We start from the raw sequence: 15,704 nt of genomic DNA, 5'->3' as shown, positions 1-15,704 counted from the left end.
ACACTGGACCTCGACGAAAGTGGTCCGGTTGATGAGGCGTCAGGCGGACAGCGCGAGGCGTTGAGGTTAAGCTTCGCCTGGCTTACCACACCACACCGCCCCTCTGAGCATCTTTCCACTCTATGTATATAGCTATGAATGTAGAAATGGCCACTATGGTAAGCATCGAAACCTGGCAAAAGTGCTCGTGTGTTGAATCCCGCCTCCTCCAGAACCTCCACAGGCGCCGGTTGTTATTCCCGGCCAATTCCTACCCACCGAGGGCCACCCAAACTGCCATCAGCTGGAGACAATAATGGGCTGTTGAGCCCTGGCCTCCCTTTGGATTGAAGCTTTTCACAGGCCTTCAATGGAGCGAGCGTTCTCGAGGCCTGTCCAGTCCCCGTCGATGGTTTGTGTACATCGTAGGTACTCCGTAAGTGCGATTCCGCGCCCGCGGACCCCAGCGCCGGTCAGACTTCCTACGGTGCACTATTTGGTAGGAGGTGGATAGCGGTAAGGAAAAGAGGACGAAGAGGGTCGACAAGCTGTGGACTGTGGACACCTGACCGGGGGGCACTGTGGCGCCCCGGATCGAGCAGTGCAAATTTGTTAGTTGGAGAGGTATTTTTCAAATATCCCGTTTGGGGCGAGCCAGCCCGTCAGAGCGGGAGGAGCGACCCTACGGCACCTTAGTGTCCCTAGCGTGGGTGAAGCACAGGCAGCAAGCGGTCCTCGACCTATGAACTTGGCACTGCTGCAGCGGACACGCACACTGTGCGGAGCCTCCGCCAAATTACGTCCCAGTCACTGTGAAAGGTGCAACCGCATGTTTGTTTGACTGAATGCGGATTGCCATGGCCCATGACCTCGAGAGTCCACCAAGCAGGGTGAGAACTGACGCTGGGCGCTGACGCTGGGGCAGGTTGAGACCATCAGAGGTTAGACGGAAAGAAAGAAAGAAAGAGAGAAAAAGCCTCAGCATCATGTCGGCTTCTCGAAGCCAGTGAGATGGCGGACACAACCGAGAGAGAGCCTCACGAGCAATGCCAGTGAAGACTCCCGCCAAGCGCGGCGGTGCTGTGCCCCGACGTGGTCTATAGTCAGCTACTATAGTCCTCAATGGCCATCACTCAACAATGACGCAGTCACATGCATTCGCGTTGTAACGACGCGGCTGTCAGCAATATACCTGAAGGAGTATCCCATGCGCTGTGTAGCGACTAGCTGGTTGTCGCTCTTGGCTTGATAGGCACCAGAAACCCTCCGTCGGTTGGAATTGGACGCACAAAAGGTGAAACCAGGAACTTTGATCCGTCTATAGCCCAGGTCAAGGTCTTGTGAAATGGGCATTGGCAAAGTCCCGTCGTGGTCACAATCGACAATCGGAGCAGCAATCGAGAAATCGAGAACGACGAACGGGTGTCTGCCGTGCCTTGTGCTGTTGTCGATTGGTCATCCATGAAAAAGAGGAGAAGCAATAACATAGCTAACGAGAGAGAAGAAGACATGCATGGCATGCAGTCTTTGTTCTCCCCCCCCAAAGACGACACACAATACCTAGTGTAGTGTACGCGGAAGCTGTACACAGTGCTGCATACTGACCGCTTACTCGGTAATTTCCCACGTCTCATTTCCCGCGGGGCGATTCAGTGCAAGCGCAGAAAATTCCCAAGGCAGCCAATCCCTGCCAGTCTGTCTGTGCCACCCCAGTCCCTTGTTTTTTTGCGCATCCACGTCCTTTCCGCGCTAAAGCAATTATCGAGGCAGAGGATGAGCGACAAGACTGCGAGGAAGACACAGACTGAGGCAGAGGCAGTGGCAGAGAGAGAGAGAGAGGCAGCCCACCAGACGCGAGCGGGCGAGATGCACTAGCCCCAGCACGGCACACACCCCAGTCCCTTCCCGGATGGACCACTAGCACAGCGGGACTGCGACCTGTCTCGAGCCAATCCCGATCCAGTTCGCGGACCAGGACCAGCCTAGACCAGCCAATGCCACACTGGAACCATCTCGACCCTCACCTTCATTCATCGCCTCTTGCCTCGCCTCGCCTCTCCTCTTCTGCCCAGCGCTGCAGCTTGAAGCTTCAATTCTCCAGATCCAAGGTACTTCAGTGACCCCTGTCTGTTACGGCTGCCATCACCAGTGCGAGGATGCCCCCAGTTCGTCGTCTCGCCAATCCAGAGGGCCTGTCCCATCCCATCGCCCAGTCCAATGCCCCCCAGTTCGGGTTCCCCAAGCCCGCGCTTCTGCTGCTGCTGCTCTGCACGTCTTCTCTGCTCTTGCATTGCAGGCGGCCTTGTTACCTACTTTCCTATCTCGCTTACACTGGTTCCGGCTCAGCTTCTTCTCTCTGATAGGTATTCCCAAGTTAGAGGAGGTGCTGCTGACACGCTGGAGGGGGGATAAACTGAGGCACATGGGACGGGGAGATAACCGACAAAGCGAGCGAGGTACCTGGAGCATCGGCTTCCCCACGCCCAAATTTGGCGTTGGCGCTGGTTTAGCGGAGGTACCTGAGACCCTTTTTCTCTCCACGTCCCTAGGGCCCTCTGGAACCAGTCCCCGTCTGATTCAACACACCAAGCAGCACGCCTCCAAGGGAAAGGCTCTGCGTGGTGTGTGTGTGTGTGTGTGGGAGTGTGGGAGAGAGAACGAGAAGACAGAGAGAGGGAAAAGCGCGCCCCCTTTCCCCCGTTGGCCCTACCTGCTCCAGAAACTGAGGTACCTCCCCATCGTACCTTTGCAGGCGACGGGGGACCTTACCACGCCTTTTAACCTGACGGGACTGTACCTAACTCTGTACCGTGTCCACCACGTCCATGTCGCAGTCCCTATCCAAGAAATCATCCACTCTCTCAACCTTGCACTTCCTCCCTCCTTCTCTCTTCCTCAGTCCCGTCCCGTATCCATTAGTCGCTATCCTTTTCGTGAATATCATCCGACAAGACGCACTCTAATTTTTCTCAGTCCCTCCCTTTTCTCTCTTCCTCTCTTCTCCCCCTCCGCCTCCTGTCTGTCACCATCCTCCTCCCCCCATCCACACGCGCAGCACCCAAGACAGAGCGAGAGCGAGAGACCACCATCGACTTGTTTGGGTAGGGCTCCAGTTCGACAGGTAGCCATTCCGCAATTTCGGGTCTGAGGTTTCCTGCTTCTTTTGCCTCCGCCCTACTTCCCTCTCCATTCCTCTCTCCCTCCCCCATCCCGTCGCCTGTAGCTTGTTGGTCTCGCTCTCCCTCGAGCAAACCTACCTTGGGCTTCTTTCCTCAAGCCACTCTTCCTCGGCTGCTTGCCTCGACAGACAGTCAACGTCGCCTTCCCGTCGTCAACCAACCGTCACTGTCGCTCTCCTGTCGATCAATCTTTCGCTGGCACCGCGCCTCAACAAACTTCATCTTCGGTCATCACCATGTCCATCTTCGCCTGGGCCTCGCGCCGCGTCGGCGGCTTGGCCATGCTGGGCCTCCTGGCCCTGAGTTATTGGGTCATTTCGAAGGAATCAGCTGCCGCCGCACACGGCTACAACTATCTGCACCAAGACAGCCTCAGCGTCTCGACCTCGGCCACCAAGGGTGCTGGTTACTGGACGGTCATCTACGCCTACTACTGCCTGTTCATCCACATCCTCGTCTTCGCTTTCCCTCTCCGATGCTGCTACGCCGTCTTCGACATGACCCGCCAGCTGAAGAAGATCGCTCGCAACAAGACCCTGCGGGACTACAAGTTCTCCCACCGCCGTCGCGGATCTTCGACCTCCCTGTCGAGCTCCGAGACCCTGACCTCCTCCCACGGCTGCTCTGCGTCCAGCAGCGAGGCTGGCGACACCGAGCCCGAACTCTACGCCGACGGCGACGCTGAAGCTGATCGCGTCATCCACGCCATCATCATTCCTAACTACAAGGAGGAGATGGATACCCTGAAGGAGACTCTCGAGGTTCTGGCTTCGCACCCTCAGGCCCGCAGCTGCTACGACGTGAGTACTTCCCTTTTTGCCTGTTTACTGTCCGAAACCGTTAGTCTTGGCCGATTATGGCAATGATCGCCAAGGCGTTGGATAGCGCATCCCCTCATGCACCATCCCATCAGCAAAAAAACAACAATGGCTAACCCGTCTGTGCAGGTGTACCTGGGAATGGAACAACGGGAGCCCAACGTGGAACTCAAGGCCATGACTCTCATTCAAGAATTTGTCAAGAAGTTCCGCAGCATCGATTACACTATTCACCCGTCCGACATCCCTGGAGAGTCCGCTGGCAAGGGAAGCAATGTCGCCTGGGCCGCCCGCAAGTTGAGCCCCAAATACTCTATGACTGCCCGTAAGGATGTTATCATTACGGGTCTTGACGGTACGTGCGCATGTCAGATTCTGAGAATCTGCCGCAGTCAATGTTTCCAAACTTTGCAGGTATAGGACGATTCGCTGACAGAAACTGGGGTACCTACAGCCGACAGCCACCTCTCTGCCAACTTCTTCGCCTTGCTGACTACGATGCACCTGGCCTACCCCGAAACAGCAAACACCACCCTGTATGCAGCTCCCATCATTTTTGACCGCAACGCCCACAGCGTTCCCGCTATTGTCCGTGTTGCCGACATCCTCTGGGGCGCCGGCGGTATGTCTGGACTGTACTCTGGCTCGACCATTGCGCCCCCTACCTCCGTTTACTCGGTGCCTTTGGAACTTGTCGACCGCGTCGGCGGCTGGGATTGCGACAACGAGGCTATCGGAGAAGATCTGCACATGTACCTGAAGTGTTTCTTTGCGCTCAACGGCAACCTGACCGTCAGAACTGTCGTCAGCCCCGTCAGCCAGAGCAACGTCTGCGGCAACGGCTCCAAGGGTCTCCGCGGTATCTACTCGGACATGCAGGCTCGTTACAAGCAGGCGATGAGACACATGTGGGGTGCTCTCGATTCCGGATACGCTCTTCGCAAGGTTGTCGAGCTCTGGCAGGAACGGAAGCACACCTCGCGGGCTTTCCGTCCCCTGCACAACTCCATGGGCGATGCCTCTGATGTCTACGTTCCTGAGCCCCTGGACCAACAAGATCCCGAGCAGCCCAGAGAGAGCGGCGTCTTTTCCGATGTCACCCACGACACTCTGCAGTCGCCCAACTGGGAGCGCATTGTCTACCTGTTCCACCGCCTTTTCGAAGCGCACTTTCTGCCTCTGCAGATGACCATTTACGTCATCTCCTCCACCTTGTACGTCTGGGTCACCGAGGGCAACGAGGAGGTGGCGCACCTCAGCTGGATCTTCGACGTCTGCAACATCCTGCGCACCTTCGGCTTCATGGAGATCGCTCTCTACCTGTTCCTGTACGAGAGCTTCCACCGCATCTGCGTCAAGTCTCGCCAGCGTGAAATGACCGAGGCTGGCTTGTCCGACGGCATGAACTTCTCTTACCGCTCTGTCAAGAAGAACTTCATTGACTACGCCATGGTTCCTCTTGTTGCGCCTCTTTACGGCGCCATCCCCTGCGCCCAGGCGCAGCTTTGCCATTTCTGGACACTAGACCTCGTCTACTCTGTCAGCAAAAAGGTCACCAGGCAAAGAGCGAAATCGCTCACGGCAGCCGATATCGCGTAACGACAATAATTCCCTTTCCGGTTTTATCATTTTACTACTCTTCGACGGGACCTCGCCTTTACGCGCGTCATGCGGAAACTGCGACGGCTCCTCTTTATTTCCTTCGATTCGACGCACAGCCCAATTCCAGCAAGACCCACCAAGCGGCGGTTTTTAACTCGATTATGTGTTTGAAGAAGCTGGGGCTCCCGAGAGCCTCATGTGTAAATAGATGAGGGCATTCTTGATATGCATGGCATGGCATGGTATCGGCATTCTAGAGATTTTCGGGGATTCATGGGGCCTCAAACCGGAGTTCTCGGAGCAACACGCAGGAACTTGACGAGCGAGAGAGCCGTCCAAGTGCATTCGCTTATACGAAAGACGAAGTGGGAAGGGGTAGGACATATCCACGCCAGCATGACGAGGTTCAACCACCAGCGGCAGAAAGATGCCAAGAGGGTGAGGAAAGACGATTGCATCCGCTGGGGACAGGGCGAGCCCAGCAGGAGCAGCTGAGAGTGGGTTCCAGCAGCAAGACGGGGAGGCCAACCCAATGGAATCCCGGAGCCCATTAATATGGACGAGTCCTATAATATCTAATCTTGTGTGTACATAGAACGATTCATGATCATGGCAGCTGACGCTAAGACGTGGATCGGAACGGTGGTCAATAGGAAAACGTTGCCACGACGATACAATTGATGTGAATTACATTATAAACGCTTCCCTCGAGATGTCCCTACGTGATTTCCTACATGGCTGCCACGGTGTTGTGAGATGACGTTGGAGAGTGACGCGGTACAGTCGTCGTCTCGTATCACATTTGCAGGGTGCAGCCTTTCGACCAGTCCAATCAAATCACATCGAGGATCTGGGTCACGTACGAACGGTAAGGTCCAACCAGAGACTGCGACGAATGACTGAGCAATGGACGACACTCTGGGCGTCAGCAACCTGAGAGACGGACCGGTGGCCGGACCTACGCAGCTTGGGAAAGGCGTAAGGGAGAGCCGTCAGGCCCCGAGACCCCTCGGAAGTTATGTCGTCCCACCCAATCAGAGCTCGCGGCGTCAGCCAGCGGCGGCCCGTGTCTCTGACTTTGACGAGCTCCCGGAGACTTATTCGAGGCGCCGGCCTAATCCGGGCCCGTGGTGGAGTGGAGGGCGGTCTTGGGTTCGGGTCCTAGGAGCGACGCTTATGGTAGTGGGAGTCGCGCTGGTGTATATAGATGGCGGATGTGTTCCTGCGATTTGCTCTAGGTACGAGACGTCGCATGCAAACAAAGGATACGTCAGGGTGTATTCCCATTTGAGGATCAGATTCAGTCTCACGCGTCAAGTCGCTTCTCGAGATACTTAAGCCAGCAGACCCCAGTTCATACGCAGTCCCTAGGGAAACACAGCACAGCATGACGAACAACAAGACGGTCAAGATCGGGGTGTTCATCCCGTTCGAGTGCCAGCTCCTCGACATGGCCTGCATCGACGTCTTCGCAATGATGTCCAAGGAGTACCTCGGCGGGTTGCCCATGCTGCCGAAGCACATCTCGGCGCTGGCGCCCAGCGTGAGCATCTTTTACATCACGGCCCCCGCCGCAGCCGGCACCGAGACCGCCGAGCCGCGCCCCCCGAACTTGTTGCAGCTCACGGCGGGCGTCAAGATGCAGGCCACGCACGACATCTTGCACCCGGACGTGCAGCCGGGCAGGCTGGACGTCCTTCTCGTACCCGGCCCGGACCCGGACGCGAGCTGGGGCGAGGATGTGCTCGGGTTCCTGAAGGACCATGCCGAGCAGAGGGAAGTGACGGACGTGTTGAGCGTCTGTACGGGCGTTTTTCTGTGCGGCGCCGCGGGGGTGTTGGAGGGGAGGATGGTCTGCGGGCCGAGGGGCTTGCAGGACATGTTGAGGAAGAGGTTCCCCGGGGCCGAGTTCGTCGGGGAGAAGTATCGGTGGTTCCAGGACGGGAACTTTTGGAGTTGCGGTATGTTTTTCTCTCCTTTCTCCTTGGACTCGGCTCGTCTCACACTCCCCTTACCCATGTCTTTAAAGAGTCGACTCCTGCTTGGAGCCAATGCCGAGATGGAAGGGCCGTGGCTGATTTGACGACAGGCGGCATCACGAACGGCAACGACCTCGTCGCGGCGTACGCGCGGGGCAGTAGGAAGCATTTCCCCGCGGCCATTGCTGAGATTGGGTGCCAGCTGGCCGACGTCGGGGATAGGCCGCAGCTGTACGAGCAAGGTCAGACGAAGTTCTTCTTGGGGTTCGTGTGGCAGATTGTCAAGGCTTGGTTTGGGGAGCCGAGCAAGGACACGGAGAAGAAGGACATCTGAGGTGTAAGGGGCCTGAGTGAGTTCTGTAGGCCAGGAACTCAACTTGGTGCGGGGCAGAAGGCAACTGGTATTGTATGTTAACGTGTCTTTTACTAATGAATCAATCAACTCATTCAATTGACTTTCAGGATGACAACTGGAAAGCAACTTGAAGATTGAATCTTGTGAACATCACGATGAAGCGCCGCAGGATGTTTCCCAGATGCAGGCTGCTCGCCCAAGACGCAAGGCCAGTCAAGAAACCCAATCGCGAAAGCGGGTCAAGGCAGCAGCTGCACCTTCCATGATTGTGTTTTCTCCGTTGGTGGGAATGGGCGCCCAGGCAGAAAGCGGTGTACGAATGGATGCTTCTCGGTGGCTCGATGGCGCTCTCACCGTCCACAAAAGCGCCGCTCTTTTTGCACCTGGAATCCATCCTCTGGGCGGGTTTTGGGCAGGGGTCCAAACGCAGCTCTTCCCCAGACGCACCTTCCCTGTCGTTGCGCAGCGGTTGCCATGGCTGGATAAGAGCGATAAGGCAGGATAAGGCAACACTAGCGGCTTCAGCGGTGGGGTCGAGACCAAGGAAGGGAAAAAAAAAAAAAAAGTTCGGTGCCGTCTGGTCGTCGGTCGAGGGAAAAAAATTTCAGGCAAAAGCTCTTCTAGAACCTCGCCTTTTCTGTACAACCTCCCTCTCACACTCTATCCCATCTCACCTTCCCTTTCCTCAATTCCTCCAATATCCCAACCAAAACTTCAAGCAAAAGGTCTTTGATTGTCTCGACCTCCTTGCAGTCTATAATCAAGTGCAAGAGCACCACCTTTGAACCTTCTTTTCACGTACCACCTCACATCCAGCAAAATGGCCCAGCTTCCTGTCGCTCTTTACGGGCTCGAGATCCCTCCCGGCGAAGTCCTTATTCCCGCCTCGCCCGACTTCCCTGCCACTGTACGTACAATCTCTGCTGTGGTTCTTCGTCTGCGCGTGTCTTGGTGTAGTCTGCGATCAAATCGCAGCATGCGCCGGCCGCGCGCCTCCCATTCGTGAGTTTTTAACTAACTCGGCATTGCCAGTTCCGCATCACCATGGCCGCTATTGATCCCACCGAGGCTCCTGAGGCCGATGCCGATGGCAACATCCCCGCCGTCCCCCGCTCTACCCTGCGCCTGGTCAAGCAGCGCTTCGGTGACGACCTCGAGGCCAACGAGGACGATGAGATCGACGAGGACTACCTCCAGTCCCTCCTTGCCGCCAACGGCGACGACGAGTCGTCTGATGACGATGACGAGCCCAACGGTGGCCCCAGCGACCCCTCCAAGAAGCAGAAGCAGGCCGAGTCCCTCAAGAAGCTGATCGAGGCTGTCTCCGCCGAGGAGTCTGATGAGGACATGGACGACGCTAAGCCCAACGGCAAGTCCAGCAAGAAGGGCAAGGCCAAGGCCTCCGACGATGACGAGGAGGAGGAGGAGGACAGCGAAGACGAGGACGACGAGGGTCTTGACCTCGAGAACTTCGTCCTCTGCACTCTCGACACCGAGCGCGTAAGTTGCACAAGACTATGCAAGCCCCATGAATCCCAGCTAACAACTCGACAGAACTACCAGCAGCCCCTTGACATCACCGTCCAGGAGGGTGAGAAGGTTTTCTTCGTTGTCTCCGGCACTCACACCGTCCACCTCACCGGTAACTACGTTATCGATGACGAGGAGGAGGACTCCGAGGACGATGAGGATGACGAGGACGGCGAGTACGATCTGTCTCCCGATGAGCTCGAGTACGGCATGGACGGCATGTCCGACGAGGACAGCGATGAGCTCGACGACACCGCCGACCCCCGCGTCATGGAGGTCGACACCGACGAGGAGGAGGCCCCCAAGCTGGTCGAGACCAGCAAGAAGGGCAAGAAGCGCGCCGCCGAGAGCCTCGACGACCTCATCAAGGCTGACGCCGACGACTCCAAGCTCTCCAAGAAGGACAAGAAGAAGCTTAAGAACAACAAGGGCGAGGCTGTCGCTACTGAGGAGAAGACCACTCCCAAGTCCGACAAGAAGGTCCAGTTCGCCAAGAACCTCGAGCAGGGCCCTACCGGCTCCGCCGAGAAGGCCAAGCAGGCCGGCAAGCCCGCCACCGGCGTCAAGGTCGTCCAGGGCGTCACCATTGACGACCGTAAGGTCGGCTCTGGCCGCGCCGTCAAGAACGGCGACACTGTTGGTGTCCGCTACATCGGCAAGCTCGATGACGGCAAGGTCTTCGATGGTAAGTTGTGATGCGCCGGTAGTATCTCTGTTCTTCCTGCTAACATGCAATCCCAGCCAACAAGAAGGGCAAGCCTTTCTCTTTCAAGGCCGGCAAGGGTCAGGTCATCAAGGGCTGGGACATCGGTGTCCTCGGCATGACCATCGGTGGTGAGCGTCGCCTCACCATCCCCGCCCACCTGGCCTACGGCTCCAAGAGCCTGCCTGGCATCCCCGCCAACAGCACCCTGACTTTCGACGTCAAGCTGCTCGAGATCAAGTAAACGGTGACTTGCTAAACAGCACCACCGCCTCCGGCGACGAGACGCCGACTCAGGATGCTTCCCACTGTATTCTACACACTTGCTCAGCGAGTCTGCCATGAAAGACATGGCTCGGACTAGCTCAGACCCCGGCGTCCCAGACGTTGACTTTCCCTTGTAATGATGTGTGACGGCGAGAGAGGAATCGCCATGTCGCGCTTTGCGCCGTGCCGCAATGGATAGTCTCCGACCTGTGGCTATCTGCGAAGATCCGCAACCACCTTCTGGATGCGAGAAGCAGAATCTGTTTGATGGGATGACGAGGCGAGGACTTACACTGCATTGGTTGGCGTACCATAAAAAGAGTTTTCTGTTGTAGGAATTTTTCTCACCGGACATGGATGGTTTCCCCCGGTTGGGTTGTACTTAGCTCCGGTTTTCTTAACGAAAAAATCGTCTCCTTACTTCTTACCACGTCTCTTCTACACATGCTCCTGCTATCTGCTCCTACAATATTGTGCCTGAGTTCTGCTGCTGGGTTCCGACACACGCAGCAGGTTCAGTCTTACAAGCTCCTGCCCCGGTCTGAAAGGCATCACCTGCCGACCAGTCCACCGTGATGCCGGTCACAAGTACTTCCGGTAACTTCCTTCACGGTCGTCGACTCCTGAATGGCAATTTTGTCCCTTATTTCCCGTTTCAAGGAAACCTCCATCTTTCACGTAACATGCTAACAGACTAAGTACCGTCATAGCTAGACGACCAGTCCGTCTCTCTTTTGGACTACGCGTTCTCCAGAAATCGAGTTACCAGCAATATTGTTTATCCTGCTGTCGTCAGGTTTTCATTGACATGATGCATCAGGTTACACGCGGCGGCAATATCTCACGTTCAAACCCGACCCCCGTCGCCCCGAGCATCACCGCTACCCACACGCTCTCAACCGACCTTAGCCCCGGATTCGATGGCCAGGCCCGTCACAGTCTTTGGAGCCCGCATGCTCGCTATCCTGCTCCCCAACTGAACGTACTTTTCAAGAACAAGAAACATCAACTAGGTGCGGATGTGCTTGGCACATACCATCCAGCACGACCTGGCACGACAGTAAATCCAGAGTCCTCGGAGAGTAATAGAGGCAGTACCAAGACCCAGAGAATCATCCACAAGTTTAGGGACATAGCAAAGCCAGCCTCCAAACTGATGCACCCTCACGGTTTGCGGTATCCGGTCATACAGCCTGTCATGAACCACCCTCTCAGTCCACCCTCCCCCGTTATTCCACACGATTCGGTTACCCAGCATCTCCCTACCACGAAGAAGTTCCAGGAACAGCCTATTTGGAGCCACGTCTCGGACAAGCAGAGGGTCATCACGGTGGAAAAGGCCGCCGCAGCAAAGATATACCTGGAGACATATTACAAGGAAGTGCTCAGCGATGGTCCGACCCCGCGTGAACTGCGTCTAGCACGGTTCCAACGCAACATGGACCAACAAGGTGCCTACATGGAACAATGGAAAAAGGAAGAGTATCGGAAACTGTATCTGAAAACAGAAACCGATTACCTTCGCAAGCAAAGAAACGCCAAAGCCCATAGCTGCAGGGTTGCGTAGTCTACAACCTCTGGCCATGGGATAATCCGAGGCTCGGACCTAGAAAACCTGGAGACGCTTCAGATCCTCGGAAAGGGGAGTTTCGGCGTTGTCAAGCTCGTTTGGGACCGTTCCCGTCGGCAGGTATACGCCATGAAGGTTATTCGAAAGTCGGACATGATTCGAAGCTGCCAAGAAGGGCACTTGCGAGCAGAACGGGATTTTCTGGCTGCCTCTGAGAGTTCCCAATGGTAAACACTGGTCCACTTTTCCTATCAGTGCTACGGCTATTTTCCTTGTGCTAACATCTCCTCTTAGGATCGTGTCTCTGATATCCAGTTTCCAAGATCCCACTAACCTCTACCTGCTGATGGATTACATGCCCGGGGGCGACTTTCTTGGCTTGCTTATCCGCGAGAACACCCTGACCGAGGCAAGGACTCTTTTTTATATTGCTGAGATGATCATTTGCGTCGAAGAGGCACACAAACTCGGCTGCATCCACCGAGATGTCAAACCAGACAACTTTCTCATTGGCGCTGACGGTCACTTGAAAATTTCGGATTTCGGGCTGGCCTTCGATGACCACTGGTCTCACGACACTTCTTACTACAAATGGCACAGACAATGGCTACTTTCGCTGATGGGTGTTAGGCTGGATGGAGATCGCGAAGACCGGAGAGCAGCCTGTGGTGGAGGACACTCCAGGCGGCGATCATCTCAGGCAGGGTCTTCAAAGCACGCTCCTCCAACTGACATCGTTCAATCCGACTCATCTTTCGTTCCAGCGACGGGCCCGGATATGCCCAAGAACGACCCTCTGACGGTAGATACACTCCTTGAATGGAGAACCGCTGCAACAAGCCGGTCGTACGCTCGCTCTGTTGTTGGCACAAGCCAGTACATGGCTCCGGAGGTAGTAATAGGCGATAGATATGACGGCAGATGCGACTAGTGGAGTATTGGAATCATCTTGTACGAATGCCTCTACGGATATACGCCGTTCCTCTCAGACAAGGGCCGGCACTATACCAAGCAAAATATTCTTGTAAGTTTACCTCAAGCCGACAACAGCCGTTGGCTTATATTGAGCACAGAACTACCAAACGACCTTGGTGTTCCCTATTGATGGAGCTCATGTCTCAAAAGTATGCCGACATCTGATCAGGGACCTGCTTCAGGACAAGAAAGACCGCCTCTCATCGCCAAAGTACCGTGACCAGGACGATCGACGAGCCCGGCAACAACTTCTGGGTTTTCCGGAAACCCCGCGCAACTACGTTTTCCAAAACGATGCGATCGAGATCAAGGCTCACCCGTGGTTTCGGGGCGTTCCTTGGGAGAAAATGCGTTCCGTTCAGCCGGAGTGGGTACCAGATATCAAAAGCTTTGCCGACACTCACTACTTCGAAGAAGACGAGCCGATCAGCGACTGGTCAGAATCGGTGGACTCGGATACGGGAGAAGAATCGGAAACCCGCGCCGACCTCGACTTCGAATTCCTGCAATTTGGCTTTGAGCACGACATACGGGCACTTGTTAACAATTTTACCGCTAAGCCCTATGATTCGACGAAGCTCAAACGGTTCGACCGTGACGTAGATGACCGCCCGGAGCTGGAAGACACCGAGAAGGAGTATCTGAAATGGTACGCTAGACGAGCCGGTCATAAGGAACGCAAACGCCCGAGAGACAAGTTGCTCAGGGATCCTTGGGTGAAGGACGAGGTCCTTCAAATGAGAAAGCAAACAGCGTTCTTGGGATATTCATGGCGATGCAAAAGTCCGCTACACCGTCAGAGCGTCGACGGAACACTTGTGAATCCATGAGACGACGCTGTTGAGGGTATGAGGTGGTATTTGGCGGAGACACAACCGTAGCAGTAGCTTTCTGATGAGAGCCTGGGCTGTGATTGAAGATGGTACGCTGCAGAACGAGGAGACGGAAACGGAGGCGTTAAATAGAAATAAACATTATTGTTTCTCATGCCTGCTTCCGATTAACGTATGCGGAGCTGCACCAAAGCTGCTGGGATCACGCTCCACGACTAGGCAGCCGTCATCCATGACTTTGGTTTCTGCATCCTTTGTCGCAAAAAAAGCATTTCTTTACATCAAATGGCATGTTTGATTAGTCTCAAAAAGACTTTTCCCTCGCAAAGTCCCCAGAAGCACCACTCGCTATTTTTCTAGCATTTGTGATCTCCCACTCAAACTCCTTTAGAGCCCTGAGCTCCGAGTTGAAGAAGAGTAGTGACATGAGACCGTCCACAACTCCGGCGACCAGACCGAGACTGCTCAGAAGCATGAGGAGGAAGGCAACAAAGTTGTGTGGACTAAACCACACGGCGACGAGACACGCTATCAACACGGCGAACCAGGCGAAGAAGTGCACCGCCCGCCAGGTCCGTTGGTTCTCTTCCCGGTGAACATAGCGTCGTATCTCGGAGAGGATCTCGTCATAGACCGGGATGGGAAGTGACGAGTTCTCGGGCGGGCTAGGCGGGTTGGCGGACAGGAAGGACTCTCGGTGCGAGCTGTCTGACGGGTCCTTGGGGTTGGAGGTCTCCTTGAGGATGGTGTCGTTGCCGACTTGGTCGGATTCGCTGCGGGGGGGATGGTACGACAGTGTCGCCTCCACGGAAAAGTGGTCGCTCAGAGAGCAGCCCAGTGTGGGATGCGGCTGGACCATGCCTACCCGCGCATCGCGGACCACCCAACCCCCGCCGCTGTCGTCGCCTCGGGGTAGGGCACTGCTGAAGAAGATGTAATCCAGACGCTTCCCCTTCCTGTCTGGTGCGTCCGGCGGTACCACGATTTTCTCCTTCCCCTCGCCTAGCTTCTTCTGCTGCTCTTTGGACCAGCGCCAGGTGTTGTACACATGGTCCGACGTGGTGCCGTTTTCCTTGAGACTAAAGTCCGCCGTCGGCACGGGCCGGCCGCGAGCCTTCTCCAACGGGTTCTCAACCTCGCCGAGGGACGAGTCCGGGTGCAGCGTCCGCCAGACGTCATGGACGGGGGCATGGGCGGTGATGATGCGGTGCGGGAGGCTCAGAGGCCGCATGTTGAAGTCGCCCATGGCGAGGACGAGGTGGCCGCGCTCCGAGGCGCCGCGGAGGAGCTTGGACATCTCCCAGGACTGGGCGAGGCGATGGGCGAGATAGCTGTCGTTGGGTTGGTTCTCGGTGTAGGGGGCGTGGGTGTGGGTGTTGAAGATGCTGAGGGTGTGTTCTCTGCTGCCCCCCGCGGAGGAGGGGTCGGTGAGGCGGATGCGGATGCGCGCGCACGCGATGCCCTTGCCGACGTACCAGTCGCCGCGCCAAAAGGCCGTGGGCCGCCCGTTGAGGGGGTACCGGAACATGGAGCTCTCCTCAAGGGGCCAGCGGGAGAGGATGGCGAGGCCGCCGCCAAAGGGGCCCGAGTAGTAGAACTTGCCGTACGGGAGGATGTGGCGGGTCTCGGCGCGGATGGCCTCGTAGTCGGCCGTCACCCAGCATTCCTGGAGGGCGACGACGTGGGGCGGCTCCGGGCGGGAGGCGATGCGGCGGCCGATTTCCGCGAGGCGTTCGGAGCGGAGCTTCGAGATGTACTTGAGACCCCAGCAGTTGAGGGTCAGCAAGCGGAGGTCCGCTGGAAGGTCTTCCATTCTGGCGGTAGGAGGTGGGTAGTATTAGGCTGAGATTGTACGACGCCGGGTACTGAAAGGGAAAGAAAGACGCAAAGACCGTAAGAACGATGATAAAGTAG

General features: G+C 56.3%; 5 protein-coding genes across 5 annotated transcripts; 3 read left to right on the top strand and 2 right to left on the bottom strand.

The window, feature by feature from the left end:
- Positions 1–2,009: 2,009 nt before the first annotated feature.
- On the bottom strand, positions 2,010–2,270 carry ColSpa_08516 (uncharacterized protein; the record flags this gene model as incomplete). Its single annotated transcript, XM_049274728.1, has 1 exon — positions 2,010–2,270. One exon carries the CDS (start codon positions 2,268–2,270, stop codon positions 2,010–2,012), a length of 261 nt encoding a protein of 86 aa, XP_049130685.1.
- A 1,124-nt stretch (positions 2,271–3,394) lies between these two features.
- ColSpa_08515 (uncharacterized protein) lies at positions 3,395–5,575 on the top strand (the record flags this gene model as incomplete). The annotated part of the gene is made up of 3 exons (XM_049274727.1): positions 3,395–3,958; positions 4,106–4,331; positions 4,431–5,575. The coding sequence occupies 3 exons, from the start codon at positions 3,395–3,397 to the stop codon at positions 5,573–5,575; spliced, it is 1,935 nt and encodes a 644-aa protein (XP_049130684.1).
- Positions 5,576–6,965: 1,390 nt separating this feature from the next.
- ColSpa_08514 (uncharacterized protein) lies at positions 6,966–7,891 on the top strand (the record flags this gene model as incomplete). The annotated part of the gene is made up of 2 exons (XM_049274726.1): positions 6,966–7,539; positions 7,608–7,891. The coding sequence occupies 2 exons, from the start codon at positions 6,966–6,968 to the stop codon at positions 7,889–7,891; spliced, it is 858 nt and encodes a 285-aa protein (XP_049130683.1).
- Positions 7,892–8,732: 841 nt separating this feature from the next.
- On the top strand, positions 8,733–10,389 carry ColSpa_08513 (FK506-binding protein 4; the record flags this gene model as incomplete). The annotated part of the gene is made up of 4 exons (XM_049274725.1): positions 8,733–8,819; positions 8,945–9,412; positions 9,467–10,127; positions 10,184–10,389. 4 exons carry the CDS (start codon positions 8,733–8,735, stop codon positions 10,387–10,389), a joined length of 1,422 nt encoding a protein of 473 aa, XP_049130682.1.
- Positions 10,390–14,094: 3,705 nt separating this feature from the next.
- On the bottom strand, positions 14,095–15,603 carry ColSpa_08512 (inositol phosphosphingolipids phospholipase C; the record flags this gene model as incomplete). The annotated part of the gene is made up of 1 exon (XM_049274724.1): positions 14,095–15,603. One exon carries the CDS (start codon positions 15,601–15,603, stop codon positions 14,095–14,097), a length of 1,509 nt encoding a protein of 502 aa, XP_049130681.1.
- Between the last annotated feature and the right edge of the window lie 101 nt (positions 15,604–15,704).

Source organism: Colletotrichum spaethianum (assembly GCF_022836535.1).
Source record: "Colletotrichum spaethianum MAFF 239500 DNA, contig23, whole genome shotgun sequence".
Lineage (NCBI taxonomy): Eukaryota > Fungi > Ascomycota > Sordariomycetes > Glomerellales > Glomerellaceae > Colletotrichum > Colletotrichum spaethianum.
This window is presented reverse-complemented; position numbering and strand designations above follow the sequence as displayed.